This window comes from Vidua chalybeata, chromosome 6 (genome assembly GCF_026979565.1).
Source record: "Vidua chalybeata isolate OUT-0048 chromosome 6, bVidCha1 merged haplotype, whole genome shotgun sequence".
Lineage (NCBI taxonomy): Eukaryota > Metazoa > Chordata > Aves > Passeriformes > Viduidae > Vidua > Vidua chalybeata.
Genome location: NC_071535.1, coordinates 56434691 through 56462383, shown reverse-complemented (window position 1 = coordinate 56462383; position 27693 = coordinate 56434691). Strand labels below are relative to the sequence as shown.

At 60.4% G+C, this 27693-nt stretch overlaps 1 protein-coding gene across 5 annotated transcripts; it reads right to left on the bottom strand.

The window, feature by feature from the left end:
- Positions 1-57: 57 nt before the first annotated feature.
- Positions 58-27114, bottom strand: CTNND1 (catenin delta 1). 5 transcript variants are annotated; one of them, XM_053945376.1, is made up of 20 exons: positions 27013-27099; positions 13603-13721; positions 12546-12859; positions 11461-11532; positions 11053-11211; positions 10325-10857; positions 6868-7331; positions 6590-6773; positions 6225-6342; positions 5760-5913; positions 5353-5370; positions 5033-5101; positions 4249-4376; positions 3984-4134; positions 3561-3753; positions 3356-3470; positions 2737-2824; positions 2343-2390; positions 2128-2225; positions 58-1722 (listed from the first exon to the last, which is right to left on the bottom strand). In XM_053945376.1, exons 3-20 carry the CDS (start codon positions 12738-12740, stop codon positions 1711-1713), a joined length of 2799 nt encoding a protein of 932 aa, XP_053801351.1. In that variant the 5' UTR covers positions 12741-12859; positions 13603-13721; positions 27013-27099; the 3' UTR covers positions 58-1710. The 5 variants fall into 5 exon arrangements, with proteins under 5 accessions (XP_053801351.1, XP_053801352.1, XP_053801354.1 ...); XM_053945377.1 differs by lacking the exon at positions 27013-27099 and having other exon boundaries at positions 58-1719; positions 13603-13961; XM_053945380.1 differs by lacking the exons at positions 58-1722; positions 27013-27099 and adding an exon at positions 1737-1977 and having other exon boundaries at positions 13603-13962.
- Between the last annotated feature and the right edge of the window lie 579 nt (positions 27115-27693).

Here is a 27693-nt window from a genome sequence, read left to right as displayed (position 1 = left end):
GGAAAAAGCAGTTGGGTCCAGCAGCAAAGCCAGAAACACCAAAGGGGCAGGCACACATCACACTTTAAAAACTTTATTTATATAAAAAAATCATTTTGTTTTAAAAGCGTTACAAGAGTGTGCACAGGAATCAGACAAGGAACGGCTTGGTGCTTCCCCCTCCCCACCTCCTTGGCCCCCCTTCCCACCAGGGCCAAGGAGGAGAGAAGGGGGACGCTGTTTTTTTGGTTCATTTGGAATTAAAAATTAAAAAAGGAATTAGTGTTTTACATATTTAAAGGAAAAGAGAAGAGTTAGACCCCAGAAAAAAACCCAACCGAGCTGAGGTGGGGCTGGAAGCAGGGCAGGCCCAGCCAGAGCTGGGGGGGGAACTGGGGCAGGAGCAAGGCACCAGCTCTGCCCCTGCCACCTCCCCGTGCCCTGAGAGCCCACCGTGGGGGGAGCCCCGGGCTGGGAGGGCTCCTGCTCCAGTTTGCAGCCTCCTACAGAGGCTTCCAGTTGCACAGGGAGCCCCAAGGCCCCCCAGAAGATCACAGCACATGGATGTGCCCCAGCACCACAGCTAAGAGGAGGAGGAGGAGGAGGAGCACATCCCAACTCCCGTGGCAGCCCAAGCCAGGATGCAGATGAGCACCCCCCACCCTCTCAGCGAGGGCAGGGGGGTTGGGTTTCCCCCAAAATAGGCTCCCAGCCCCACTGCAGACAGGTAAGGCTCCCAGCGGGGAAGGGAAGAGCTCAGCCCTGCCGGAAGCCCAGGAAACTCCCCTTTCCCAGGGAAGCAGCCGGACAGTACGATTCAAAGAGCTATTTCACAGTGGCAAAAGAAAGGCACGTGTCAAGATAAAGTCAGCGGGGCAGCGCTGAGGGATCCGGCTCCAGGTGCCCGGCACAGCGCACCCCAAGCCGCTTGCTCTCCCCAAAACCCTAACCCATCTCCTCCCTCCACGAGGACCCTGGCCCACAGCCCAGCACTGACCTCCTTCCTCACAGAAGGATCCTCCTCACACAGGCACTGGGTCAGAGCTAGGGCCCCATCCAGACCCCTCTGCAGGATCCAGAACTGGATCTCCCTTCCCATGCCCCCAAAGCCTCATCTAGAGCAAAGCAAGAGACATTATTGCTGGTTTTCCTTCCCCTGGCCCCCGTGCCTCCAGCCCCTGGACTCTGGTCCTGCAGCCCTCAGGGAGGAGGGATGCTCCTGTTGTCCCCACGGCGCTGGTTGAAGAGTGATCCCACACGAAAAAATATATCCTATAGGCAACAAAACCAAACCAAAAACAAGGCGGCGGCGAGTGAGGTCCCAGTCCCTGTCCCTGCAAGACACCTCGGAGCAGGGGGAAGGCGTGGGAGAGAAGGCAGCTCCTGGTCAAGGCAGAGATCCGAGTCCTTGTGCAGCATCCACGCCGGCTGATCCGGCAGAGTCAGGCAGGAAGGTTTTACTCTCAGGAGGAAGGAGGTGGTGGAGGACGGGAGGAGTTCTCAGTGGTGGTGTCCCAGAACAGGGAGGTGCAGCGGCCCAGAGGAGACCGAGTGGCCCGGGCTGCCCTGGGGACCCGGCCCAGGCATTTGGCTGGGTGGTTGGCACAGAAGAGTCCAGCAAAATTCCAACAATAAGACAAGGTAAAAGTCGGTCCATTCCACCATGAAGAGTTATATATTTATATATATAATATATTATCAACCCAAACGGAGCAGAGGCAGGGAGGCCAACTAGATCTTCTGCTGTGGAGAGAGAGAGGGACAGGTGTTAAGGCTGGAACAGGAGTGAGGGCGGAGGCAGGATCACGGCACCAGTGATTGCAGCAGCAGTGATTGGAGCAGGATTTGGCTGGCCAAGCACCCCTAAGAGCACAGCAGGATCTGTCACCACTGTCAGATTGGGCAGGACACCGTGGGACATACCGACATGGGGGAGGGCACAGCAACATCTTCCTCCACCTCCTCTACCTCAGGCTGCGACTCCTGCCCCTCCTCCTCCTGCTGCAGACACATGCGGTTAGTAGGGGCCATGGCTTGGGGGGGTGTTAGTTGTGGGAGCCCAGCTCTCCTCTCCTCTGCCAGTCAGGACAGTGATGTGGCATTTCCTGCACCCATCCCACTGTTCCCGAGTTAAAGAGAGCTGCTCACCATCAATGGCGCTGCCTTCACCGGCTCCATCTCTCCAAGGTCACCGGATCGGTCCAGCGTCCTGCTGTGGTCCCTCTCGTTGAGTGTGGAATAGTTGTCTGGAGCAGGAGAGGGGACAGTCAGTCGTGCCACCTCCATGGGAGGCTGCACCACCCCCGCAGGAGATGTGAACTCTGCCCTGCTCCCCACATACTCAGAGGGAGTCCCTCTCCTACCTGGTCCCATGTTGCTCATCTGGATCTCTTCCCGGGAGGATTTCTTGTCTGCAGGCATGGGAGAGCACATCAGGAACAGTTCCTGCAGCCAGAAGCCGCAGAGGAACTGCTCCCTGCCCCAGCTGGGGGAACCCAGGCCCAGCTGCAGCTCTGTGACCCAAGGACACCACAGGACCTAGAGTGCCAGCCCCAAGAAGCCATCTAAGGCCCAAAGTGATGGCCCTGATGGACAGAAAAGCCACCCAAAGCTCATACTAATGGTCCTGTGTGAGCAGCTGTGGCTGCCAGGGAGGCCAAAGCTAAAGAGGAAGGAAGAGGACAAACACCAGCTGCCCTGAGTACCCACAAGGCAGAGGGATGATGGCAGGCACAGGTGCTGAAGGCAAGCACATACCTGTTTTTTGGTTCCTGTCGATGAGAGGCAAGGTGCTGTCATCAAAGGAGTTGCCTCCCTGGGTCCGAGAGGCATTGCTCAGGTTCACCTACAGCAACAGTGACCACTCAAATCCTGGGCCCAGAGGTTCCTTCCTCATCAGCACATTCCAGCCCTCCAGCAGCAGCACAAACCCAGGAACCCCCCCACAGCTCTTGAGTAAAGGGCCCAAAGTAACTCAGAAGGTGCTGAAGCCCCCACTGCACCCGCATCAGAAAGGGGGAGGGGCCTGCCTGGACCGGGGCAGTGCCTGGCCCTCCAGCAGCAAGGGCAGTCCCTGCTTTTAGGAAGGAAACTGAGCCTGGGAGAACCCTGTTCTTCAACACTGCCACAGCGGCACTTAGTGTGACAAAATTCCTGTCTCATGCTCATGTGGGACACAGGGCATGACACCTTACAGTGTTCCTAGCAGAGACTTCCTGCTGGCCATTGGCTGAAAAACAGCACAGGGACAACCTTTGTGCCCAGTGCCACCAGCAGGCCCAGAGCTGCAAGCCAGTACTGCCAAGCTCCAGGAACACCCTTCTCCCTGCTGCAGGACCCCACCTACCACCCTGGCCACCACAGGGCATCCCCACACCTGGAAATCTGACTTCTTCCAGCCTTCCTTCTCAAGGGGTTTCCGCAGCTCCTTATAGCCCCAGACTGTCTGCAAGACGAGAGCAGCTGCCCGGACTTCTCTCTCTGAGCGGTTCCTAGAAAGAGGTGAAGGAAGAGATGTTTGGAAACCTGGAGAAAGTGAAGGCCCTCTCCACCCCTGGAATCATCCTTTGAGCAGAGCCTACCCAGATTTGTTGATCAGCACAAGCTTCTCAATCCCCTGCGTTTCCCGGAGCTTTTTGGCCGCCTCGAGGTTGTCCACGATCACTTCATTGATGGTGTTGAGGATTGACACCACTGTGTCCTCAGAGAGGTTTTTGGCAGGGGTCTGCTGGCCTCCAGGCAGGTTCTTCACTAGGTTGGGGATGGCATGTTTGCCTAGAAAGGAAAAAGAGCTGGGCCTGAGCAAGCAGGGAACAGGACTGAAGGGAAAACCACTGACAGGTGACACATTTTGCTCTCCCTCTCTGTGGAGCTCAGCACTCTCTGCTCCGGGTGAGGGCAGAGGCTGGGCTGATGCTCTCCCCACACACTTCCCCAGGAGCCAAGAGGAGGAGGAGGAAGCTCCTGCCTAGCCTGCGTGGATATAGGGAGCGTGCCGTCCTCACCGATCAGCTCCTTGTTGCGCAGGTCCACGGCCAGGTTGCGCAGGGCCCCGGATGCCGCTTTCACCACGCGCTCGCTGTCGTGGGTCAGGAGGTCGGCGATGGCGGAGAGCCCCTTCTCCTGGCGCAGGGCTGAGCGGATGTACCGGCCATACTGCGGGGAGGCACGGGGCCACGGCGTCACCTGGGGCTGTCACCGCTGCCAGCCCCACGGGTGGTGCTCCCGGCTCCCCTGCCCTGTCACACCGCCAGCTCCGTGGGCACTCACCGTCCAGCTGCCAGCGCACAGGTTCTGGATGGCTCCTGCGGAAGCCTCCAGGATGGCTGGAGTCTTGCTTTCCTTCAGGAGGGAGATGTATATCCGCACCACTTCTGGCTGGAAGAGGAGCTCGTAGCCTGCCAGGAGGACATGGGTAGGAAGGATTTATCCAAGGGCTCTGCTAGTGTCTGCCTAATCCAAAGGGGCACTGCTGGGTAGATGAATCTGGAAGCTTCTAGCCAGGCCCCCAGGGGGTGAGATTCTTGGCACAGAGAGGGCCAGGCTGCCCCAGGGTACCAGAAACCCCAGCCACTGCTTGGTCAGAGGCTGTGATTCACATGCAGTGAGACACTTGTCCCCAGAGGCTTCTGGGAATGACCCTTCCTCATTCTCATGGCTGCAGAACAATTTAAGATAGAGATTTTAGCTTTAAACCATGCCTGTTCTTCATGCCCAGAAGTGAAGAGCAGGCAAGAGGGCAACTGTACTGGCAAGTCTGAGACCACCACAGAGGGCTGTGTCACTGTGCTGTCCCTCAGCCCCTGGGGCAGTATTTCCCTCGGAAGCCTGTCCTAAGGCAGCACTGACCTCATCCATGCACAAGATCCTCACAACTACTGGCAGAACTCATATTTTATCAGGGCCTTGGCATTCCTGCTCCAAACCCAACTTCTGCCCATTGGAGAGGCTCACTTCAATGGGAAACAGCTCCTCTCGCTCACTAGTCTCCCAGGCTGCTGTAGCAAAAGCTGCCCTGACACCCAAGCCCTGCATAATCACTCAAGGAGCATACCTTTGGCTGGAGTTGTTCTTTTGGGAAAATCCACTGTGTCGGCACCAGGGTCTTCTGGGAGCTTTTTACCTTCAAAGGGCAAGTGGAGAGGCGTGAGACTCCTCCTCTCCCCACTGGCCTCAGCCCAACAGCTCTTTGCCACTTGCAGGAACAAGCCCAGAGGCGAGCTGAAGCCAAGCGACCAGCATGTCACAGGAAGGGACATGGGGGGCATTAGCCACACTGCAGGCAGAATGTGCCCAGCTGGGGAGGGGGGCAAAGAGAGCTGGAGAAAGCACCCAATTAAACCATGGAAAAAGTAAAACCAAGAGCGCACTCACCTCTGGAGAACCACTCGTCTATTGGTGAGGCGGAGAGAAGGACAGGAGAGAGGGGAGGCAGGAGGAGAGAAGTGCCAACAGCGTCATGGGGCAGATCATTTGGCAAGAAAGCAAAGGGAAGGGGAAGGGGCAACACAGGAGAAAAGGGAAGGCGTGGAATTAGTGGACATGTATCCGTCACCATCCCGCCACCACAGACACCCACCACAGCTTGTGTCAAATGCTTTGGGCAGGCCAAGCAACAGCTCCCACAGCAAGAGAAGCAGGGACCACTGTGCCTCCAGAGAAAGCTGCCCTTCAGGCTTCACATGAGATGCCTGAGTAGGAGCACAAAGACCACCCAGACCACCCTCAACACTTGGCTCTGTTCCCCTCCCTCCCTTCCCTGCTGCTGCTGGCACACGAACCTTTGCCCTTCTTGGCCCCGAAGCAGCTGGCATTGTGGGGCCCAGCGTTGTTGGCAGGGACAAGGGGCGTCTCCTGGTAGCGCTCGGCGTGGGGGATTTCACGGTGGACTTGGTAGGACAGGTTCCTCAGCAGGCACACACAGTTCTCCACCAGCTGGGGAGAGAATCAGAGTGTCTGACTCAGAGACAGGGTCTCTGAGTACTCCAGGTTTGTGAGCGAGGGCCTGGCCCAGCCTTCAGCTTAAAGCTCAAGGAAAATTCAAGCCAAGACCTTATCCAGGCTGATCCGGAAGCCCTGAATCAGGTGACAGTGGTGTGGGGATGAGTGACACAATCGGGCCCCTGTTGAAGGGCCAACATTCCAACCCAAACTGCAGGCTGAGTGCCAGACACCTCCTGGTCCAAGAGCGCCAGGTGCACCCCACGCAGGCTCTCCCTTTCCCAACACCAGTCCTGCTGTGGTACCTTGCTGTCCGAGTCCTTCTGGCCAATCTCAGACTGCATGATGTAGATCAGGGCGTCCACCAACCCGTCACATTCCCGCAGCTTCCGACGGGCCTCGCTCCGCTCCGAGCTCACATTCCTGGCAGGCAGGAGAGAACCCTCAGGGGAGAAACAGCTGAGGGACAGCCCACACCCCACACAGCTCAAGAGAGAAAACAGCTCTCGTAGCTCCCCCCACTGAGGGCAAATGCATCCAAACTCAAGGCCTGCACCACCAGCAGCTGTCTTATGAGAGCAGCTGCTCCACAGTCCTCTGGAAGTGCCAGGAACAGCCCAGAAGGAGTGTTGCAGCCCAAACCCAGGCCAGTGCTCTGCCCGATCCATACCTAAGGCAGCCAGCGGTGTTGGTGAGCACCGATTCCCACTCTATATGGCGGGGTTTGGAATCCTCGTTGGGCTCCCGCTCCCAGCCGGAGCGGGGAATGACCACCTCATCGGTCAGGGCATGTAGTGCGTGATCCACGATGGCCATCTTGATGGAGTCGTGCGAGGACAGGTTCCACAGCGTCCCTGCAATGCCACAAGTGGAAGGTGAGCACTTGGCCCCTGACCACAGACCCCCCACCCAGGGGCCAGCCTGTCCTGCTCTCCCTGGAGGCACTACCTGTGATGACCTCGGTGAGGTCCATGTCGTGGGCCTTGCGCAGCAGGCGCACCAGCGCGGGCACGCCGTCGCAGTTCTTGATGGCGATCTTGTTATCCTGGTCCTTGCCGAAGGAGATGTTCTTGAGAGCTCCACAGGCGCCGTAGTGCACCTCCTTCTTGGGGTGATCCAGCAGCCCCACGAGCACGGGGATGCCCTTCAGCCGGCGCACCTCCGTCTTCACCTTGTCGTTGCGGTAGCACAGGTGCTGCAGGTAGGCGGCTGCGTTGGACTTGACGGCGTCCAGCCGGAAGCTCAGCATGGCTATGACCTCTGGCAGCTCCGGCTGGCGCCAGTTCCCCGGGGCCGGGCCGCCTTTCCGCAGGCTGTCCAGGCTGGCCAGGCTGCCCCGCTCGTGCTGGGCCAGCGGGGCCCAGTAGTACCGGTCGGGGGCCACTTCATCCACCAGCATGTCTTCATAACTCCTAGGAGAGAGGGGAGAGGGCATCTGAGCACAATCCTGGACCTGGGGGAGGCAGTGCCCCTTCCAGCCCACCAGAAGGGATGGAGCTGGATCTTGGTCCCTGCAGAAACAGGAGCCAGCCCTGGGGAACAGGCAAGAGCCAGCCCCACAGGTAAGGTGTGCTGCTGCCCTGGGGACAGGCCGAGTTGGGCACCAAGAGCCACACAGGCTCCAGGGATCAACCTCGTGGCTCCCAGGGCAGGCCCAGGGAAGAGCCGTGGTCCCAGACCCCTGCCCTGGCCACGAACAGTTCATCCATGGACTGGCAGCACTGGAAGTGAGCCCAAACAAGCACATAGAAGATTAAAGTGTAACTACTGCTCCGCATGCCAAACATTTCACACCCCCAGAACATACACCTCTCAAATCCCAGATTCTCCCATTTTTGCAGTCACTAGCACTGTAACACTTCCCCTGCCCCCCCCCCACCCCCAGGCAGAGGAATCCAGTAGATTTCCAGCAGAAAGGGATGGGAGGGGACAGCTTGGTCATCCCTGCTGTGCAAGGGCACTGAGGACATTCAAGCAAGACCCAAGGACAGGTTTGTACCTCCATTCCAGCTCACACCTGCTCCCGGGGCTGCTCAGCCACCTCCAGAGCTCCTGGATCAGGCACAGGCAGCTCCTGCCCCTGAGTATCCTGACAAGGATGGTGGCAAGGTCCTGCTGCTGCCATCACTTCCCTTCCTACAACCTCTGGTACAGGACTTGTCCCAGCCACCAGCTTTAGAGCCACTTCCACAGTCACACAAGCCCCAGGCACTGTGGCACTGCCGTGGTGTGGTGGCAGGCTGCCAGGCTGGCTTCCAGCAGGTCCCAGTGGGGACATGACCCATGCCTGGCTGCTCAGAGGTGCCGAGGAGCAACAGCACGAGGCTGGAGCAAGACACAGCCACTGACACTTTCCAACACGGCTGGCACCTGATCCCACACCTGTGCCAAGACTCACGCTCCCCAAAAGGGAGCTCCCGTCCCACCCTGGTGCTGGATCCCACCTCCCGTGGTGCCGGATCCCCTCCAGGCAAGATGGGGCTGGCAGGGAACAGGAAGGACCCCCTTCCCTGCAGAGAGAGAGCTCTGACAAGAGCCCCAGAGCAGGGGCCGGAGCTCTCCGCAGCCGGCGGCAGCCGGCACGCACAGCGTCCCGCAGCTTGAGGCGCTCCTTTGGCTCCGCGTGCCTGGCGAGCTGCCTCCCCGAAGGAAGTCGTTAACAGCCAGGCTCCTGCTCAAGACAAACATCTCTGAGGCGGGGGACGCTGCTCTCCCTGTTCCCATTCCTGTGAGCTGGGCAGCCAGTGTGGACAGTAACTGAGAAGGTGGGGGACAAGCCAAGTTCAACAGCACATGGATTCCACAGATTGCTGTGATCTTTATCGCTCTGCCCGGGGAGAGGGAGAGCTGGCTCAGGGGCCCACCAATCCATCTTTCGTACCCTGAGCCATTCCTGCAACTCCAAGAGAGCTGACCTTCTCCCTCTAGGTGACCCACATTCCCCAGTCTCCCACCTGGCTGCAGCTCTTGCACTTGACTCCTGTAACCCCCTTCCACCAGGATGTGGGGGAGCTGGAGCACAGACACCTTCCTGCACAGCAGAGAAGGCTCATAGTCTTAAAGGCCACCCAGGACACAGCCCAGGGAAAGTACACAAGCCAGAGTCTCTGTCTGGATAAGCAGCCAGGGGTTGGACACACTTGTGTCACCCCTTCTGCCCAAGATGCTCCCTGAGGTACCAGACCTGATGGCCATGTGCTCAAAACTGCCAACACTGGTTTGTCCTGGGCTACCCAAGGAGGGAGAAGCCTGGAGCAGCCCTGCCTGCCCTCCTCCAGCTGGCACAAGCTGCACAAAGCAAGGAGGCCGAGCAAATCCATCTGGGTGAGCAACTGCCCCAACTGGTTCACCACAGCCCAGAAGCACTTGTGCTGGCACCAGCCACAAGGACAGACAAGGCTGCTCCTTCGGTCCCTCTGGCAGCCAGGAGCTACCATGGATTTATAGCATGCACCTGGATCGGGCAGATCTCCACAGGGGCTGGCAAGAGCCTCCCCCAGGTCTCTCCCTGTTGCCTCTGTTTTACGTCCCAGAATCTTAGGCCACCTGTGCTGAGCCTTACCTGTCTGCCTGGGCCCACTGTGGGGCACTCAGGAGGTGCTGGCACAGTCCCTTCTCCATCTCCAGGACTCTGTCTCAGCCCCTTGCTCCACTGCTACCTCACCACCCTCAGAGCCATCCCCCAGCACCTGCCCAAAGCCCTGCTGACAGCCCAGCCAGAAGCAAAGCAGGAAGCAGCGCTTGTGCAGGGACAGCTGGCACAAGAGACTAACGGGCAGGAGTCATGGCCTCAGGCAGGTGACATCCTGAGTGCCTGGCAGGACAGGAAAGACCACCAGGACCCTGCTCTGCCCTCTGAGGGCAGCGTAGCCCAGCAAGTTGGAGGAGCCGCCATCACCACAGACACACAAGGGGGAGAAGCTGCTGCTGCCAAACAGGTTGAGCAGCTTCTCCTGCCCTGCCCTGCAGCAGGGTCGGGCTGTGCAGGAACGAGCTCCTGGCTGAGCCCTGCTCACCCCAGCCTGGGCTAAGCTCCCCTTCCCGGGGCTGCTCTTGGCTCAGGGACAGCACAATCATGGAACTGCAGCTGCTCCCAACACACAATCCCACACAGGCACCGCTCCCAGAGGGATATGCCACACTGGGGCACAGCCCTGGTGGTACAGAGGGAAGGGCCTGGAGCTACATCCAGCTGCCCACTGGAACTCCTGGCTAGAGGACAACCGGCTCAATTAGCACCCAGGTTTAACCACCAATTAAGCAGACAATTAGAAGCGGATGCAAGTTTTCTCCTGTGTGAGCCACATGTGACTCAGCTCACAGTGTTGTGTCCATGGTCCTCCCTCCTCCAAGGATGGTAAAGTTCAAGGAACCCCAGAGCACCCCAGAGACTCCTGCAACGTACCTGAGCCGTCGCCGAGCATCAGATGGGGTGCCCGCCCTCCTGGCCGTGCCATAGTCAGACATGAGCCCGTAGTCCACATCTTCGAAGCCCACACTGCGCTGGTCATCCTCCAGGCCGTAGGGTTCGGGGTGGAAATGGTTGAGGTCCATGTTGCTGCCCCCAACACGCACCTGGGGCTGGGGGCCGTAGATGTCCTGGCGGCTGGGGGCCCGGTAGGTGTCCATGGAGGGGCGGTAGCGCTCGTCGATGCGGGTGACGCGGGACAGGCTGCCGTAGCTGTGGTCGCTGCCCGGGTACCCGTCCTCGTAGGGGCGGCCGTAGCCGTCGGGGTAGTGGTAGTTGCGAGGGAGGGTGGCCGTGCCCGCCTGGCCCAGGTAGCTGCCGGGGCCCCCGTTGCCGTTCTTGCGGAAGTTCCTGTCCATGGTCTGGACGTAGTTGCTGGTGATGGGGGACGTTTCCAAAGGCAGCCCATCAGGCCCCACCGGCACCTGCTGCACCGTCCGGGTGGTCACAGTCTTCACCACTTTCTTTACCTGGAAGAGGTGACAGACATGCAGGGCATGCTCACATCAGGAACCCCACCATGTCCCTGCGTTCCCGGATTCCCCTTCCAGCCCAGCATTTTACTTCAGGTACGTTTCACGCCCTGTTTCAGCTCATGGCAGAGCACCCAGCCACCAGGGTCCCTCACCATGCCCTGTCCCTCCATGATGTCCCCAGGCCCATACCGTGGTCTCTGTACGCCGAGTTGTCCCATCATCTGATGTCTCCACAGACACGACCGACATGGCACCTTCTGGGTCCTCCTCCATGGTGTACGTCTCCTCCACGATCTGGCCCGGGTCCTGCATCCTGGGGATTGTGCTGTACAAGATGTGGCTGTGGTCCTGAGGGGAGAAAGCAACAGGCAGTCAGGCCCTGTCACCAATCTGTGCCTTCCTGGTATCAGCTGGTTGAGAGATCTTTCTTCACTGGGAGCCCTGATACCTTTTGGAAGAAGGTACCTTTGAGCCAGGGTGGCCACACGAGGAGCCCAAATCACCCTCTCCCAGTTGGAATGGAGACACTGGGGCACTGTCCTGCACCCTCCCACAGCAAGCAGGCTGCCCACAGCCAGAGGGCTGAGCTCCCCCTACCTGTGGGCCGTTGAGCTTCAGATCTGAATATTTCTGCCTTTCCAGGTCAGCATCGCCCAGGAAACGTCCGTTCTGAAACACAGCAGGGCAGCAGGCCCATTACTACACTCATTTCCCACGTACCCATCCTCACTTCCCTGCAGGGCCCTGAGCAGCCCATCTCATGCACCTGACAGAGTCACCCACCATGCACCCCACGGGAGCCCCCAGCAGAGGAACACCCCCCTCAGGGGTCTGTGCCACATGCAGCAAATCTCCTCTAGGTCAGCCTGGGCAAGAGTCGGAGGAGACACCCCGACACCCCAGCTCTCCCACACACTCCAGATGGAATGGCCACGACCCTTCCCTGCTCCCTGGCAGGGCTCTGGACACCTTCCACATCTGACACAGGAGTCACCAGTGACCCCAGAGGCCCCCCCGGGCCTGAGAGAACCGCACGGTGGCCGACCACAGGGTGCTGCTGTTTGACGCTTGAACTCTTCCTCTGTCCACCCTGCTCTGCCTCACAGATCCCTCCTGGGACCACCACCTTCCACAGACAGAAAGGCACCTGGCTCCTGCACACCACCATGCACCAGCCCTCCGAGCAGCCCTCTCCAAGACTGAGCCTGAGAAAGTTGAGGAGGCGCCTCAAGTCAAGGCAGATGAAACCACATTTCCAGCCCTGTAGAGAAGATCTCTCCCAGCCCTGGTTTGGCCATGTGGGGACAGAGAGACTCCAGGGATTTGCCCTTTGTCACACACAGAGGGAGACACACACCCCAACCTCAGCATTTCAGCTGCCCTCCAAGCAGCCGAGCGGGATGGGGAGCAGAGATGCCCTGGAACTGAGCACAGCCAACCTCTGACCTTCCCAAAACCAGAGCAGAGCCGACCTGGCAGCAAGACCCTCCAGACTGGCACCTCCTCTCCTGAAGCCTGTCTGCCAAGGGAGGTCTGCACGCCCCCAGACCGACTCCAGTACACCAGTGCCACAAGAACAGCCGGGCCCTCCTCCACCTCCCGTATCCAAGGAGGGCTGAGGGGAGGCAGCTCCGGGGGCTCCAGGAGCCTGTGCACGCCCCTCTGCCAAGGGGGTGTTTTACCTGGTGCCGCCGGGTGAGCGTGCCGTTGGCCAAGCCCGGGCCGGCGTCCTGTGGGGAGACCCGGACTCGCTCCAGCTGGGCTGAGACATGGCGCCGTTCCTCCTCCAGGGCCCGGGTCAGCTTCTCGAACTGTGCCTCCTGCTCCTTGACAGAGGCAAGGATGCTGGCGGTCGACTCCACTTCCGAGTCGTCCATGGGTGACGGGTGCCCAGGGTGGGCAGGGCGGGGGGCACGGGGAGGCACAAGCAGAGGCGGCTTGGTGTCAAGGTGAGGGTGGGAAAAATGAGCCAGAAGGGCAGGAGCCCCTCTCTTCACTGCGCATGATTTTGGGGGAGGAAAGGAGGAGAGAAGAGCGGTCAGAAGAGACTGATTTCATTAAGACAGATTTTCAGAACAGGAAAAAAAATATTCTTATGGCATTAACACCCGTTCCCACCCATCACCAGAGAGCTGGCAAGAGGGTCCTGGAGCAGGACTCAGATGCAAACTGCCCCAGCATTAAAGCTTGGAAAAGTGGCACTGTAGGAATGGAAGGTGCCCCCAGCACAGCAAACAGCTGGGGCTGAGCCGGGTTCAGAAGAGCTGCTGTGGGCTGAGGGAAAACCTCATGGGCAAGGAAAAGCTGGGACCAGACAGTGCAGGAGGGGAGGGCATGTCCCTGGGGTGGGGCAAGGGACACTCCTGAAGAATAAGAAGTGACCCACATCCTACTGCTTCCTCCAGGGAAGGGCGGAGGGAGAGGGCCATGCCACTTATCTGCTCCCTCCTCCCTAGTACGGTAACAGATGGGGAGGCAGCCCTGGCTCCACAGCTCCTTCCTAGCCAGGAAAGAGGATGGAATGAGTATTTTAGGGGGATCACATGAGCCCCTCTGACTGCTGCCAAAACTCACCACCCTCCAGGTACCCACCAGGGCTCTCCCTCCAAGGGTCCTCAGCCCACAGACCTGGGAATGGGCTTCAGCCTGGACCCCTCCAACACCCCCGCCCAAAGGAGAACAGCAAGTGAGCCACAATCAACATTTTGGTACAGAAAGGCAATATTCTTCCATACAGACCTGTCAGAGGAGGAAGCTCAGGTTTGATTGGCAAAGGCACGGGAGAGCCAGGTCTAGACGCAGAGAGTCATGGGAGAAACAGCCCAGCCACCACAGTGAGGAAGCAGGAGAGAAGAGAGCTGCAGGGACAGCGGGAGCAGGTCAAAATCACACACAAGAAGCGCTAAACAGGAGGTAGGGCGGGCATGGAACTGGGAAACGGGCGCCTCTGTCCCACCCCCTCCCCTCTGAGGCATGGGTCTGGAAGGGCTGGTGGGGTGACAAACGCGGTGCTGCTCCCACAGCAGCCCCCCAAGCTCCACGGAGACTCCAGCAGCCCTGACTGTTCCCACCAACGGGAGAAACGGCAGAGGCAAAGAGGAGCGGCCAGGACTCAGCCTCCACCCCTCCCGCACAGCCCGGCCGAGTCCCTGCAAGCCCGAGAGGTTTTCCCAAAGCTGTGCAGTCATGGCAGGCATGTGGGGACTCGCTCGAGCCGGGCAGGCAGCACAGAGGCTGCTTTCCCACGGTCTCCAACAGCGGCTCTGCCCACTCCACTCCCGGGTGCCACCGCCCCAGAGGGCCGATAAGGACGACCCGGGGCTGAGAGCTCGCACAGACAGCATCCCTGCTCCCACCACCTCCTGCAGCCCCCTCCAGACCCATCCTGCAGCACGTGCTGCTGCACAGCTGCTCAGTAAAGTCTTCTGATCTGTCAAACCCCTCCCCACTCCTCCTGTGGCTCTGCTCCCCAAAGCCTCCCTCTGGTACAGGCACGTGTCAGCCATGGTGGCACCGCCACAGTGGAGCCCAGCCATGCAGAGTGGATGTTTTCCAAGTGCTTTGGAGGGCGCCCACAGCATGTTCCACCATCTGGTCACTGCCACTCTGTCATCTGTCTTCATCAATAAAAAAACCCAGTTGCTATACTCGTGCCCATGTGGTGCCCCACAGAAGGAGCCGTGGCACACCCACCCCAGGGAGAACACAGCCCACCACCCTCCGGAGCCCGAGCAAGCTTTTGGAGGCTCCTAGACATGACTCCTGGCTCATGCATGCAGCTTTCCACCCCTCCCACCTTGCAACAGGTACTCCCTGAGGTTTCTCCAACAGATTGGCTCCCCGAGCCTTGTATGGAAATGCAGGGATGGCTCTGATCCTTGCTGCTCCCCTGTGGATTGGTGCCTCCCAGAACAGTGCTGATACATCCCAACTCTCATCTGTGAGTAACACTCCCTGTCTCTGGTGGGCTGCCACCCACTTTAAGCAAGGGCACTGATCCCCAGCCTTTCCAGGACTCCCTGATGGAAGGGGAGCAGATCCTTGCCACATTCCAGTGTTGTCCAGCAGGACACAGAGCAGTCCTACCACCCCAGACACCCTATGCAACTGCAGCATCCAAAATCCCAGCCAGCACTCCCCCTGGCTTGTTGGGATTTGTTTCCAGAGTAGTATTTCAGCAAACCCTTTAAAAGAGAGGAACTGCAGAGAAGCGATCCTCCACAACATGGCCTTGTCAAAGCAGCTGTGCTCCCTGGCCAGCCCTCAAATGTCCCAATGCAGAAGAGGCAGATTTTTAGGGCACAGGAGGGAAGAGGCAGCTCCCTGAGTGCAAGGAGAGACTTGGCTGGTGTGGTCTTATGAAGAGGATCATGCCTGCAGCAAATGCAGACTAGCAGGGTCTGGATCTGTGGGAAGCATGGACAGGAGATACAGGAGCCCCAGAAGATTCCCTTGGTCCCAACATGGCTGCCAGGCAGGGCCCACACAGCCCACAGGGACACCCCAGCCCCAAATCCCCACCTCTGCACGTTCCCTGGGAATGGGGCTGGGACACATGGACACTAACAATGAAACTTGCAGGGCTGTTAGGGCCTCAGATAAGGGGCCAGAGCAGCTGTGAGGCTGTTTCCTTCCCGTCCCTTCCACAGGGAGTAAACACAACAGCGGGGGAAGGAACAGGACAGGACCCGCACCCTCCAGCTCCAGTGGATGCTCAAGGAGGGGCCACGTGAGGGTCTCCCAGCAGCATGAGGCCGTGTTAAACAGAGAGACTCAGAGCTGCACTGCCTACACAGTTGTCATTCCTGCCCTGAGCACTGGACACAGCTCCATGATGGGCAAGAAGTGCCAGCAGAACGGGGTCTCTCCCAGTTTTCCTCCACCACCAGGACAGACCAGCTCCCTCTGCCCTGGTTCCAGCCATTGTCTTCATCGATCTGGGATTAAAGATGTAATTACAGAGAGGCGGTGCCAGGTCCAGAGAGGTCACAAGAGCTGTCTCCTCAGACACAGCCAGCACCATCCCGGCTGGAGCACGGCCATTCCCTGGGCTTGGCACACAAACCCCACACTTGGCCCTACACCCCCCAGCTGTGAGGAACTTGCCCCACATTCAGGGATAGGGCCCCTTGACACATCCCAATGCCATGTGGGGCACTCAGTGGCCATCTCTGGAATGAGACAGGGAGGGCAGGAAGGGGAGAGCCTCAGCTCTGCATTCTGCTCCCTCCAGCCAGTGAGCTACTCGTGACAGTGCAAAGCCAAGTACACAGGAACCCGCAAGGGTGAAATTCCAGGGATCGCTTTGCACCCATTCTCCTCCTCCTCCCTCCCAGCCTCTGAAGATCCAACTACAGAGCATTCTTCCAGAGCCAGACCCTGACCGGCTCTGAGGATGGCTCATGAAAGGCTTTTCATCATGAGAGAGGCACTTGCTGACACACCCGTTACTTAAAAACCCCAGCAAGCCAAAAATATTTCAGCTGGCTCAGTTCAGGGCAAACCAAAAAGCCTAAGGACAAAGCACACCCTGAGCAGCTTCACCCCAGGAGCAGAATCCTCTCTGTCCCCCCAGCAGTTGGGGGACTCCAGAAAACAATGCAACGACCCAGGAAGTTTCACATCTAAATCCCCCTGGCCTTATCTCCCAACTCCCTGGCACCAACCTCACCCTGTGCTGTGCCCACAGGTCCCAAAGCCAGAGCGGGTCCACTGGAGAGATGTCACAGAGCCTGGGGAGCAGAGCTCCCTTGCTGGCCAGGAAGCAGCTGCCAGCCCACCTGTGTGCATGGAACTTCCCCACCACAATCTTCCCATCTGGGTAAAGGCTTGGATACAGTCAGACAGGCATCCCAAACCCTGAGCCCTCCACAGCTCTTCTGCTGCAGCCAGCTGTGACACGGCAGGTTCTTCCAAAACCTCTCACCCCAGCTTCTCCAGCAGAAGTGCCTTCCCACAGAATAAACCCTTTGCCTGGAAAAATAAATTCCCATGGCCAAACCACAGACATACCCACCTAGAGTTCACCTGCACCCTCCTCTGCCAGAGGATGGAGTCCAGGCCTTGAAGGCCCCCGACCAGGAGTGTTTCTCTGGAGTCTGCCACAGAAAGATTAACCTCAGGGCCCAGACTGAGCCAGCCCATGGGGAATTGTACTCCACAGGCCAGGGAAAATGTACAGATCTGGCAGATAAGACTCAGGCTGGAGGCTTGACAGGCAGCACCGCTGCAGCACAGGGGATCTCAGGCACTGTCCTCTACGTGGATTCTTCCAACAACCTGCTCCAGCCCGGAGTCCCTGGAGAGCTGTCACCCAAAGGTCTTGGGATCCCTGGGGCTAAGGCTGCTGCCTCAGCATGGAACACTTTGGGCAAAGTCCAACCCAAGCACCTACAAAGTCAGAATCTCCTCTGCCACATCATCCCCGCCCCAGCACCCTGCTAAGGGACACACCAGGTGCACACTCCCATCGCCCTGCTGCCACCAAGGAGGGGGAAGAGAGCTGCATCAGCTTTGTCTGCCACGTCCCAGCCCTTCCCACAGCTTCACTGCTTGTTTGTGAACCCCAGACACCTGTCCAGCAGATGGCAAGGTTTGTCACCATGGCCAGACACCCTTGGCAGCCCCCCACACCATGAAGCATGAGAAAAGCCCTTCTCCAGCTCCAGAGTCAGGATGGAGACAGTCCCTCATCCAGGCTGGCTGAGCCCCTGTGGGGCTCCTGGGCCAGACCCACCTGCCAGGCTGACAAAGAGGGATGTACTTCCTGAGGAATTCTGCAACACAGTCCCCAACTCCACTCCAGTAACTGGCCTTTCTCTCTCAGCCCGAGGGCCTGAGGAGAGCCAGCTGGCTGCCCACTCTCTGAAAGCTCTCAGCACCAGATCCCATCCGAGAGAGAGAGAGGAATTCTCCTGGTTCCAGCTGCCTATCATGATGCACTTAGGAAAAACAGAAACTCCATCAATAATTCAAGCCTGCAATTGTCCGAGTGCTTGCAGTGCACTTGCTCTGCACAGGCTTACAGCCCTGCTAATTCACCACAGGCTTCTGATCAGTCTCAATTACCTGAAAAATAAATGAGCCAGCATCCTTGGCATCTTTCCCCATGCCAAGCACAGGGTCCAGGCTCACACATCAACTCTTAGACCTCAGCCTGGCTGAAGCAGCAGGGCATGGGAGGGAAGACCACAGGCCCAGGCTCACCTGGCTCCTGTGTCCAGCTCAGAACACCCATGGCCCTCAGGCCATGGGGGGAAGCAGGACAGCTGATGGTGGGCAGTAGATCCCATGTCCCTGTGCAGGTGAAGGAGAGTTTTGGCTGTTTTTCTCCCAACCCCAGAGGCAGGAAGGTGCCCACAGCCATCACTTCAGAGGAGCCCACCCTTGGAGGGACCCCTGCCCAGGCTGACACATCTTTGCGGCCAGGTTGTGTGAGGCCCCTTGCTCCCACTCCCCAGCCTACCCTGGCCCTGACAGAGCCTACATCAGGGGAGAGGTTTCCCCACCTCCTGCCCTGGGCTCCAGCTGCCTCCCTAGTCCCCAGGAGGGCTCTTCTGGCTGGCAGGTCACAGCTCACAGGGGACCTCGGGCAGGCTGGCAGGTGGCCAGGAAAAGGCTGCTCCGGCAGCAGGTTGGACACCGCCTTGGGCGCCTGCCTGCTCCGGCCCAGCCCCACCTTCCCCGGGGGGGAGCCGTGCCCCAGGTGCCGGTCACGGAGCCCGGCGGGTGAACACCCAGGAGCGGCGCCGCGGGCAGGGACAGGCAGGGAGCCACTCCTCCTCCGCCCTTCACACCCAACTGGTTGGACTGGCAGCGGGATCGCCACCTGGCCTACCTCACCTGCCGCCCCCAGTGCCAGGGATGATGGCCACGTAGCCGGGATGGATTGGGAAAGCCTCCCTTAGCAGAGGGGAGTCACCTGGAGATGCAAGCCAGGCGCAGATCGCACCTTATAAGGGAGCGGGCCGGCAGCCAGGGAACAGGATGAGGAGGGAGCGATAAGGACAGGGTGGGGCTGGAGGGGAGGAAGCAGGAGCGTGGGTCGTTCCCTCAGCCAGGGCAGGGGGCCGAGAATGGAGATACCCATCGGGTCTGCAGGACAGGTCCGGACACAGCCGACAGTTGTGAAACACGGGCAATCCCCTGGGGATCTGTCCCTGGCTGCGCTGAGGTCACCGGACCGGTGCCACCCCAGCAGGGCGCACTCTGAGGCAGTAGAGAACGGAGCAGTGCAGGGTCGGCTGTGGAGAGCTGGGATTGTTCTGCTGGAATGCCAGCAATCCTGCGGCGGGGCAGCTGTCCCCCTAGGCATGCTGGGGGCCACTCGCCCCTCTCTGAGCACAGCCAGGACACAGCATGCCAGGAGCTCCTTCCCTCCAGGAGAGCCGGGAAGCTGCCGACCCTCTGCACCGGCTGGATGGAGCACCATGGCGAGAGGAAGGGAGATGAGCTTCCCTCGGCATTTGCAGGGAGGAGAGGGCCGCAGGAGGGCAGCCAGGCCGCCGGGCTCCAGGCAGAGACTCCATCCACCCGCAGCCCCCAAGCGGGACGGCCGCAGGGCTGGAGCCTTCCTGCCAGCAACATCCTGCTGCACCCAACTGCCCACGGACACCTCAGCAGCCCTGCTGCCACCGGGCACTGCTGCGAGGGTCCCCACCCTGGGGACAGTAGCAAGCAGGTCCCTGCCACCCCTCTGCACCAGCCCCACGGCTCGCACCCCCAGGCCCAGGAGATTCACATGTCGGGAGCCCTGCAGCAGCACAAAGGCGGCTCTCTCCTCGCTGTGGGAATTCGCAGCTGAGCGCTCGGCAGGGACAAAGGGATTTCACAGGCACATCCCCAGCCGGCGGCCGGCCTCCCTCCCCCCGGCGTCCCCGCTTCCTGTCACAGTAGCACCAGACCTCGGGGGCGCAGCAGCAAACAAACACCCAGCGCCAGATTCTGGGAATGGGGCCAGAGCATTCCCGGGGCAGGCCACGCTCCGGCAAGCCAGCGGGCTCCTGCTTCACCCCAGCGGCTCCCAGGCAGGGGGAGGCAGCAGCCCCCGGCTCTGCCACCGCGGCCCGAGGTGAGCAGGTGAGTAGGAGGGACTGCAGGGCAGCCCCCTCCACCCAAGGAACGAAGGGGGACATGAGCTGTCCCCACGGCCACAAGGCTCAGTGGACGCTGGCGCTGAGCTGAAGGTCAACACGGCCCCCCAGGCTCCAGCCACGCCAATGTCCCTGCCCTTCACCCGTCCCCCCACCCTCTGCTAGGCTCAACTTTCCCATTCAGCTGCCTCTCTCCCGCAGGGAAAACAAACACACCAGAGATAAGGGCCATATTGGCAGAGTCCAGGGAGCAAAGTCCCCTCAGTGAGACCTGAGGCTGCCTGCCCAAGCCGAGGGCATGGCAGATGGGGGAAACTGCTCTCTCTACCTCCCCATCCCAGGGGCACATGAGCTACTCCAGAGCTCACAAGTGCTGCTGGCTGTGCCCAGGCAGAGAGGCAACAGTCTGGTGGGCAGCATTTCCAGCAGGATTAGGGGCAGACTCCCTTCTTCAGGCCACAGGCACAAGCACCTGAAGCTACCTGTGCCAGCCCAGCACCCAAACACATGGATTTGGGACCCTTCCCAGGCACAGAGCCTTTCCACAGCCCTCTTCCCAAGGAAGTCACTTGAGATCATTTCCTGTCCCGCACCTGCAGCCCCAGCCAGGTCCTGGCTTCCAGGCCCTGCTCCAACCAGTGGATAAAGGAGCAAGGCCTGGAAGCACAGGACTGGCACCAGCACAGGACCTGCACCACTGGGGACAGTCAGCATTATCTGCCTTTCCAGCAAGTCACCAAGGAACCGTGACCAGGAGTGGGGAGAAGGGTAGGAGAGACAGAGCCCCCAAGCCTTCCCAGCAATCCCACGTGGGGTCTTACCACCCAAAGGGTACCCAGGCACCCCTGAGACGGACAGGGCACCCTTCCCTCTTCCAGAGGAGACACCCTCCCCTCCCCACACTGAGCAAACACGTGAAGTAGCATTTGGTGAGGGAGTGGCCAGGAGGGAATTGCCGAGATTAAGACAAGCCGGCCTGAGGGAGCGGCCCAGGAGTGGGACCCCCTGCCCCCCCTCGCCCCAGCCTGGACTCCCCGAGCAGGTAGGGCGGCCACGGGCTGAGTCAGAGCACAAACCACGCGGGGCTGGGTTGAACGCCCCGGCTCTGGCTCCGCTCGCTCGGCATGACCTCATCAGGTGCCCGGCTCTCTAATTGCACGCGTGCGTCTGCTGGAGATGGCTCCGAGGGCCCTGCCAAGAGCAGTAATGAATGGGTGAAGGAAAGCCACTGGAGAAGCATCAGGCAGGAGCCAGGGAGTGAATCACGGCTGAGGTGGGGAAAGGGGGTGCTGCAGCGGGGTGACAGCAAGTCCCCCAGAGCGCTCCAAGGCCCCACAAGGTGCACATGCAGGCTAGCAGGAGCCAGTGCTCACACAGAGCAGCAAGGGACAAACAGGACAGTGGGCCAGCAGGACTCCATCCTACCCAGCCCCCTGCTCAAACTGCTTGCACCCCCAACTCTCTCACTGAGAAGCACCTTCCCAGGCTCCTGTGCAAGCCGAAGGGAAGGAAACCTGTGCTTCCTAGTCAGACAGGAGATGACATCGTGGCTTCCCTTTCCTGCAAGTTTCTAAACACGACGTCCTGCCAAGGGCCACTCCCCACTGCCCCTGGCCTGCATGCAGACGATCTGGAACTCGGCTGGGAATGCCAGGCATGGGCACCACCACCAGCCCAGCCTCAGCCAGCTGTGCCAGCCAGGACGTCAGCATGGCTCACCCAGAAGACCAGATGCCTGGCCTTCCAGCTTGCTGGAAGCAGTCTGCCCCCAGGGAACACATCCGAGGGCTCTTCACCCATAGTGCTATCACATTCCTGTCCAGGGCCGGGAGCATCCTATGACGAGACGGTGGCAGATGTTTTCCAACCCCATGAGGGTCTGGCTGTGCCTGCCGTGCCCCAGAGATGAGTTGGTTACCTGTAGAGCTACAGCAGCACCAACACCACAACCCCAGCACAACACGTGCCCCCTAAGCCAGCTCTCCAGCCTCCCTCACACACCTCATCTCCTTGTCTGCACAACTCCCTCAGAGCTCCCTGACACTGCGGGGCCGCCAAGGCTCCTGAAGGCAGGACAGAGCACCCCTGGGAAGCCAGGAATGAGTCCTCTCAGAGCTCTCACTGCTGCCAGAGCTTTGCTCTGCAGGCCCATCCACCTGCCCTTCACTGGGCGGCTCCTCTTGCTGCCGAAAGGAGAAGGGAAGTGAGTGGTTTTCCAGCACAGCCAGCTGCTGGGGACAGACCCTGGGCAGAGATCAGGGGAGAGCAGGTGGCTCTGCTACACCAGTCTGTTCTGGAGGTAAAAGCAGGCAAAAAAGAGAAGAGAGAGTAAGGATGGCACAAAGCCAACCTGGAGAAGGCAGGCTCCCCACATCAGAGAGGATTTCTCCCAGAAACAACTTGGGCTCTCCACCTCCTCCCCCTCAGACCCCAGTGAGCAGGAGGGGGACAACATCTCTCCCCCTGAAGCAAGCCGGCCTGCCCGCAGCCAAGCCAAGCATGGCAAGCGGCAGCCTGCATGCAGCAACACGCTCGCAGGAATGTGTTACTCCACTGGGCAAGGGGCCTGCCAGCAGCATGCAAACACCCCCGGTGACCCACCCTTCCAGGTCGGAAAAACTCGTCTTTGCAGTTCCACACACTCCCTCCCACCCACAGCAGATACCCACATGCAGCCCAGCACCACCGCCTCCCCTTTCCGAGTGGGCCGGGACCGGGTCCGGGAGCACCGGGAAGCAGCTGAGCGAGCCAGAGGCTCTTCTCGGAACAGACCAGCCCCAGCGCCACACGAGATGGGGGTGAGAGGAAAAGGGATTGTCTGGGGACAGTGAGACGCCTTCCTCCTTCTGGATGGGCGGGAACCAGTTCCCCATATTCATCCAGTCCAAGGCCGTCCAACTTTCACACATGGAGCCACCTTGCTCCCTTCCCCCAGGTAATCACTCTCCTATGCAGGAGGTGCTTTCACAGTTGCAAAAGCTGTGTGAGATGAGGGGAGAAGAGAGAGCTGCCCTCCCATTGCCCACTCCTGCACGCTCTGGCTGCTTTCTCCCCATGCCTGGTGCCCACAGCCCAGCCCTCGGGGACCCAGCAGTGGCAGGTACAGCGCAGGTGTGCCCAGGAGGGCCAGTGAACTTTGAGCAGCATTTGTTGTGACCAGGGCCAACGCCCAGAGGAACAGGAGCAGTCAGGGCCAGGATGGAGGTACGGAAACAGCTCCTGCCCCCACACCCAGGAGCCCAGCACACTGCAGCCACCAACCCCAGCCCATCCAGGGGCACCTCATACAAGTCCTGGAGCTGCAGATGTTTCCAGAGCACCACCACCCTGGTCAGGCTATGGGAGAGCTCTTCCCAGGGCTTGGCCCTTACCCCAGTTTGCCTGGACCCTTCCCTGTTTGTGCTGGAAAGCTAGGCACACCTGGACAAGCACCCCACCAAGACTGGTACCACAGCAGAAATTCCCTGTCCCATCAGCACAAACATCTGGGCACAGACCCGGTAAAATCAAACACGGGGTAAGCCTGGCTCAGGTCCTCAGGCCTGCACTGGCACAAAAGCATTCTTGCACTGGGTAAGAGTTCTGCAGTGCAAAGTCACCATGCACCTGCAGCATGAGGTTAGGGACACTGGCACAAGTTCCTGGGCACCCACCACTCCTGTCAGCACATCTCCCTCAAGGCAGCAGGAGCCAGCACGGAAGGCTGGGCAGCAAGGACCAGTTGTTCCCACCTCAGTCCAAGGTCCATACTTGAACGTATGGCAGATGTCCCACTGCCAACCTCCAACCAGCAGCTGCTCCAGGCTGGGAAGAGCAGACAACAGCAAAGGTGACGGGCACCCTGGTTAAGGGTTGGCCCATCCTGGCACCACGCCTGGCAGCTTGTGCTCTTTAGTCACTGGTTTGCCCCCACACCCAGCAGAGCCAACTCATCTCACCCCTCCTTGCACAGGCCATCACAAGGAAGCAGTATTTCTCACAGGGAAAAGTTGCTTCCTCCACAGGCAAAGGCAAACAGGAGGATCACACTGCACCCACTGCCATCCCAAAGCCCCCCAACAGGCTGAAGGCACAAGGGAACACAACAGAGCACATTAATCCAGAGGTCAGGCCCCACATGCAGCAGTCACCAGACAGGGCAGAGGGACAGACAGGCACTCCTGTGCCAAACCAACACCAGGAGGCTTCCTGGAGGGAAGGAAGGCGGATTAGCAACAAGCACAAGACAGGCAGGAGCTGGACAGACTCATCAGCCTGCTGCTGGGGGTTTCCAGCACAAGAACTGGCTCTAAGAAACCATTTCCTCCCCCAAACAGCCTCCTCAGATGACATAAAGCAAAGAGAAGGTTGTGGCCACCTCAGAGAACTCGAGGACTTTGGTTGAGAGCCTGTAAATCCAACCCCTTTCTGACAGCCTAGCGCTGAGGCACATTCCTGAACTCTGTGCCAGAGGACAACCTCCTCCGCTGGCCAAGCCCTGTGTCACACACAGAGGAGTGCCTGAATTGCCCAGGTTCGGGTTTTGTCATCACATCCAGGCAACACCTGTTGTCTTCTATTGACCCAAACCAGCTCTGGGTTCCGCTTCTCCCCGTCAGCGAGGCAGGGACAGGACACAGCCACAGTGCTGCAGAGACATGAGTGCTCAGAGCCAGGAGAGCTCTGTACTTCCCTGGAGACAGCATCACCACAGTCTTGGGAAAGGGCTCTGTCCTTGCCAGCAGTAAATGAGAGACAGTTTTGAGGGGTTGTTGGGAAGGGACACCAAGAGCTTTACCCAGCACTTTCCCCCTAAGGCCACAGACACTGGTAAGCTATTTTGAGAAGCCAACAGCCTTCCAGGCATGATCCAAGCCACACTATTATTTTCTGGGTGTCCTAAAGCCACCTCCACTGCAGATACAATGGGCCAAGGTCTTATCTTGGTGCCAGAGGCTGGAGGAGGGAAGAGCTGAGAGGCAATCCAGGGACAGACGCTGGCTCCGCGGTCTGGGCTGGACCATTCCTCTGACTCGCAGCCCATCTTTAGGGAAGGGATGGCCTCAAGGGCTCCTCAACCACAACGATCAGGCCCTGACCTCTGCGTCGGAAGGGAGGAGGCTCAGCCCTCCGTGGCAGCCCAGGCAAGCCTGCATGCTCCACTGAGCGAGCGCTTTCATCCTCCCACCGCTTCCAGGAAGGTTCTGCACAAGATTCCAGCAACGCTGCACACGGCAAAGGACAGTCATCTGCATGCTCAAGAGTCCAGCCAAACTCAGCCAAGTGGAAGAGCAGATCCTTAAAAACTACCTTTATGCTGTTGACAGAGCATGAGCAAACACCAGCAGGTAAAGAACCTGCCTCAAGAAAGCCCTGGGAGCAGGATGGAGCAGACAAGGTAACTCTGGGGAAGACAACTAACAATTTTCCTGCCTATGCTCTTGCGACTGACCTGGTGGACATGGCCCCAGCTCCATTGGCAGGAGCCCCAACAGAGGCAGGAGCCTGGGAGTCACCAGCCAGCTGCTGACCCCACCTTGCCACATCCAGGAGAGAGGGCATGGAAGTTGAAACTTCAAACAGAAGCTGTGAGCATGGCTTATAGGATCCCAGCACGCCTGCAAAGCTGAGGACAAGCTCAATTCTCCACACCAAACACCTGGACAATCAAGTCCAAAAGCATCTGTGCAGCGCAGGGAGGGCATCAGTGAAACTACAGGTAGCAGCAGTTCAATACCATCACAAGGCTCCATGTGACTAGATGCTCCTCTCTGGCTCACCAGGAGCTGGACAGAAGCCTGTGTGCCATAACCCTGGGAGAGGAGCCTCCAGCTCCAGCTGGTCACAGGAGAGCCCAGGACACCCAGATAACGCCCTGTGAGCCCCATCGTCACTGGCTCCCTGGAAGGGCAAGGGCACCGAGCCCTTAGAAAGAAAGGGAGGCACTCCAGGAGGTCCACTCCTCTCTCCAAGAATCAGAGGAAGCTTTGTTGTCCAGGCTCCCTCGCCCAAAGCCCAGGGCCATAACGGAGGTGCCCCACCTCTGTTCTGCCAGCCCGCGGGTGCCTCGCAGATGCCAGCATCCCTCATGACTGAGAGGCACCCAAACTTTCTCACCCCAAACAAAGTCTCCTCTCTGCAACGTTCCGAGGAGGCATAGGAATGCCCACCATGCAGGGGAAAGCGATGCCGGGGACGGTCACCGGAGAAGGCACGACGAGCGCTGGACAGAGGGGAGGCAGCCGGGCTGTCGCTAAATGACAGTGTGGCCAAGGCAGACTCAGAACGAACCGGCGGCTGAGCAGACCCCCGATGCCGGCTTCAGCACCGTCCTGCCTCCTCGGGAAGCGTTTCGGAGTCCCTTGTGAGCTCGGGTGGACGGGCCTGTCGGGCTGTTTTGAAGCTCGGAGCGATTCCATTAGGAGGAGCCGCAGCCCCACCCGCGCACTTGACCCCCCCCGGGCACACCGGCCCCTTCCCCGGCAGAACAAAGGCGCAGGCGAACGACACACCGGGCGAGGAGCCCCTGCGCAGACCGGCAGAGCCGAACTGGGCGGCCGGACGCAGAGTCGGAGAGCCGGACCGTGCCTCGGCCGAGACCCCGCGGAGGGACCCAGCCCCGATCCTCGCCCGAGGGCGGGGGGGCCCGGCGGTGCCGGCCGCGGGAAGCTGGCACACGGGCCGCCTTTGTTCCGGGCAGGGCGAGCGGCGGCGGCCCCGGGCGGGGAGCGGGGCGGCCGCCCGGCCCAGCCGCCTTTGTGTCGCTCCCCGCGGGCTCCCGGGCGCCGCCAGCGCCCCCGCCAGGGCCGGGCCCCGCCGCCCCACCGGTCCCGCGGGGCGCGGCCGCGCCTGGCACAGGTTCCCGGGCAGGACGGGACTCCCGGAGCCCGGTACCGACCGGCTCCGGCAGGAGAGCGCGGCCAAACCCCGATCCGGCCCCGCCGGGCGAGGACCGGCCCGTCCCGCCCCGCCGCCGCCGCGGGGGCGTGCGGCGCCCGGCAGGCGCCGGCCCGCACCGGCTCTGCTCCCTCCCCTCTGCCCCCTGAGCGGCGGCACAGACGCCGCGGTCGGGACTCACCGTGGCCGGGCTCCTCGGCGGACGGGCGAGGGGGGGCGGTCCCGCCCCGCGGCGGCGGCGGCACGGCCGCCCGGCCCGCTCCGCTCCGCGGGTCCCGCCGCGGCGGCGAGGCGAGAAGCGAGGCGGGCGCCCGGTGCGGCGGCGGCGCGGGTCAGGCCGAGTCCCGCGGGGCGGTGTGTGCGGAGCGCGGGGTCGGTCGGGTCCCGCCGTGCGCCCGCGCCGCTCCCGCACCTAAAATGGAAGTTGGTCCGGCGGGCGGGGCGGGGCGGGAGCGGGGCCGCCCCCGGCGTCAGCAGCCGCGACAAGGACGGGCGGGACCGGGGCGGGGCCGGGGCGGCTGTCCCGGTGGGGTCTGGCCCGAAGGTGGTGTGTTCTCCGCGTGCTCCATCCCGGTGGCATGTGCCCCAGCGGTGCATGTTCTCCAAACCGGGGTCTACCCTCAGATGGGCTCCACCTCGGGGCCATGGCGCCCGGGAGCAGACCAGCTCCTCCTCAAGGTCCGGGTCTGCCCCGGCATGGTGCGGCAAGGGGCTCTCTGGGACACCCCCGGAGTAGAGCCTCCACCGGCCGGTCCCTCTGGAGCGGCGGGAAAGCAGGTTACCCTGTCCAGGGTGGAACTTGCCCAGAAGCAAGATTCCCTTGCAGGATGGGCTGCACTACTCCCCGGGAGGTTACCCGGTT

Bases quoted from the DNA above. Each gene is read 5' to 3' on its own strand.
- CTNND1 (XM_053945380.1), bottom strand. From the start codon at position 12,740: ATGGACGACTCGGAAGTGGAGTCGACCGCCAGCATCCTTGCCTCTGTC. The intron at 10,858-11,052 runs GTATGGGCCTGG...CACCTCTTCCAG, and splicing joins CTCGGCGTACAGAGACCACG to GTAAAGAAAGTGGTGAAGAC. The intron at 4,135-4,248 runs GTGAGTGCCCAC...GCCTCCCCGCAG, and splicing joins TGTGCGCTGGCAGCTGGACG to TATGGCCGGTACATCCGCTC.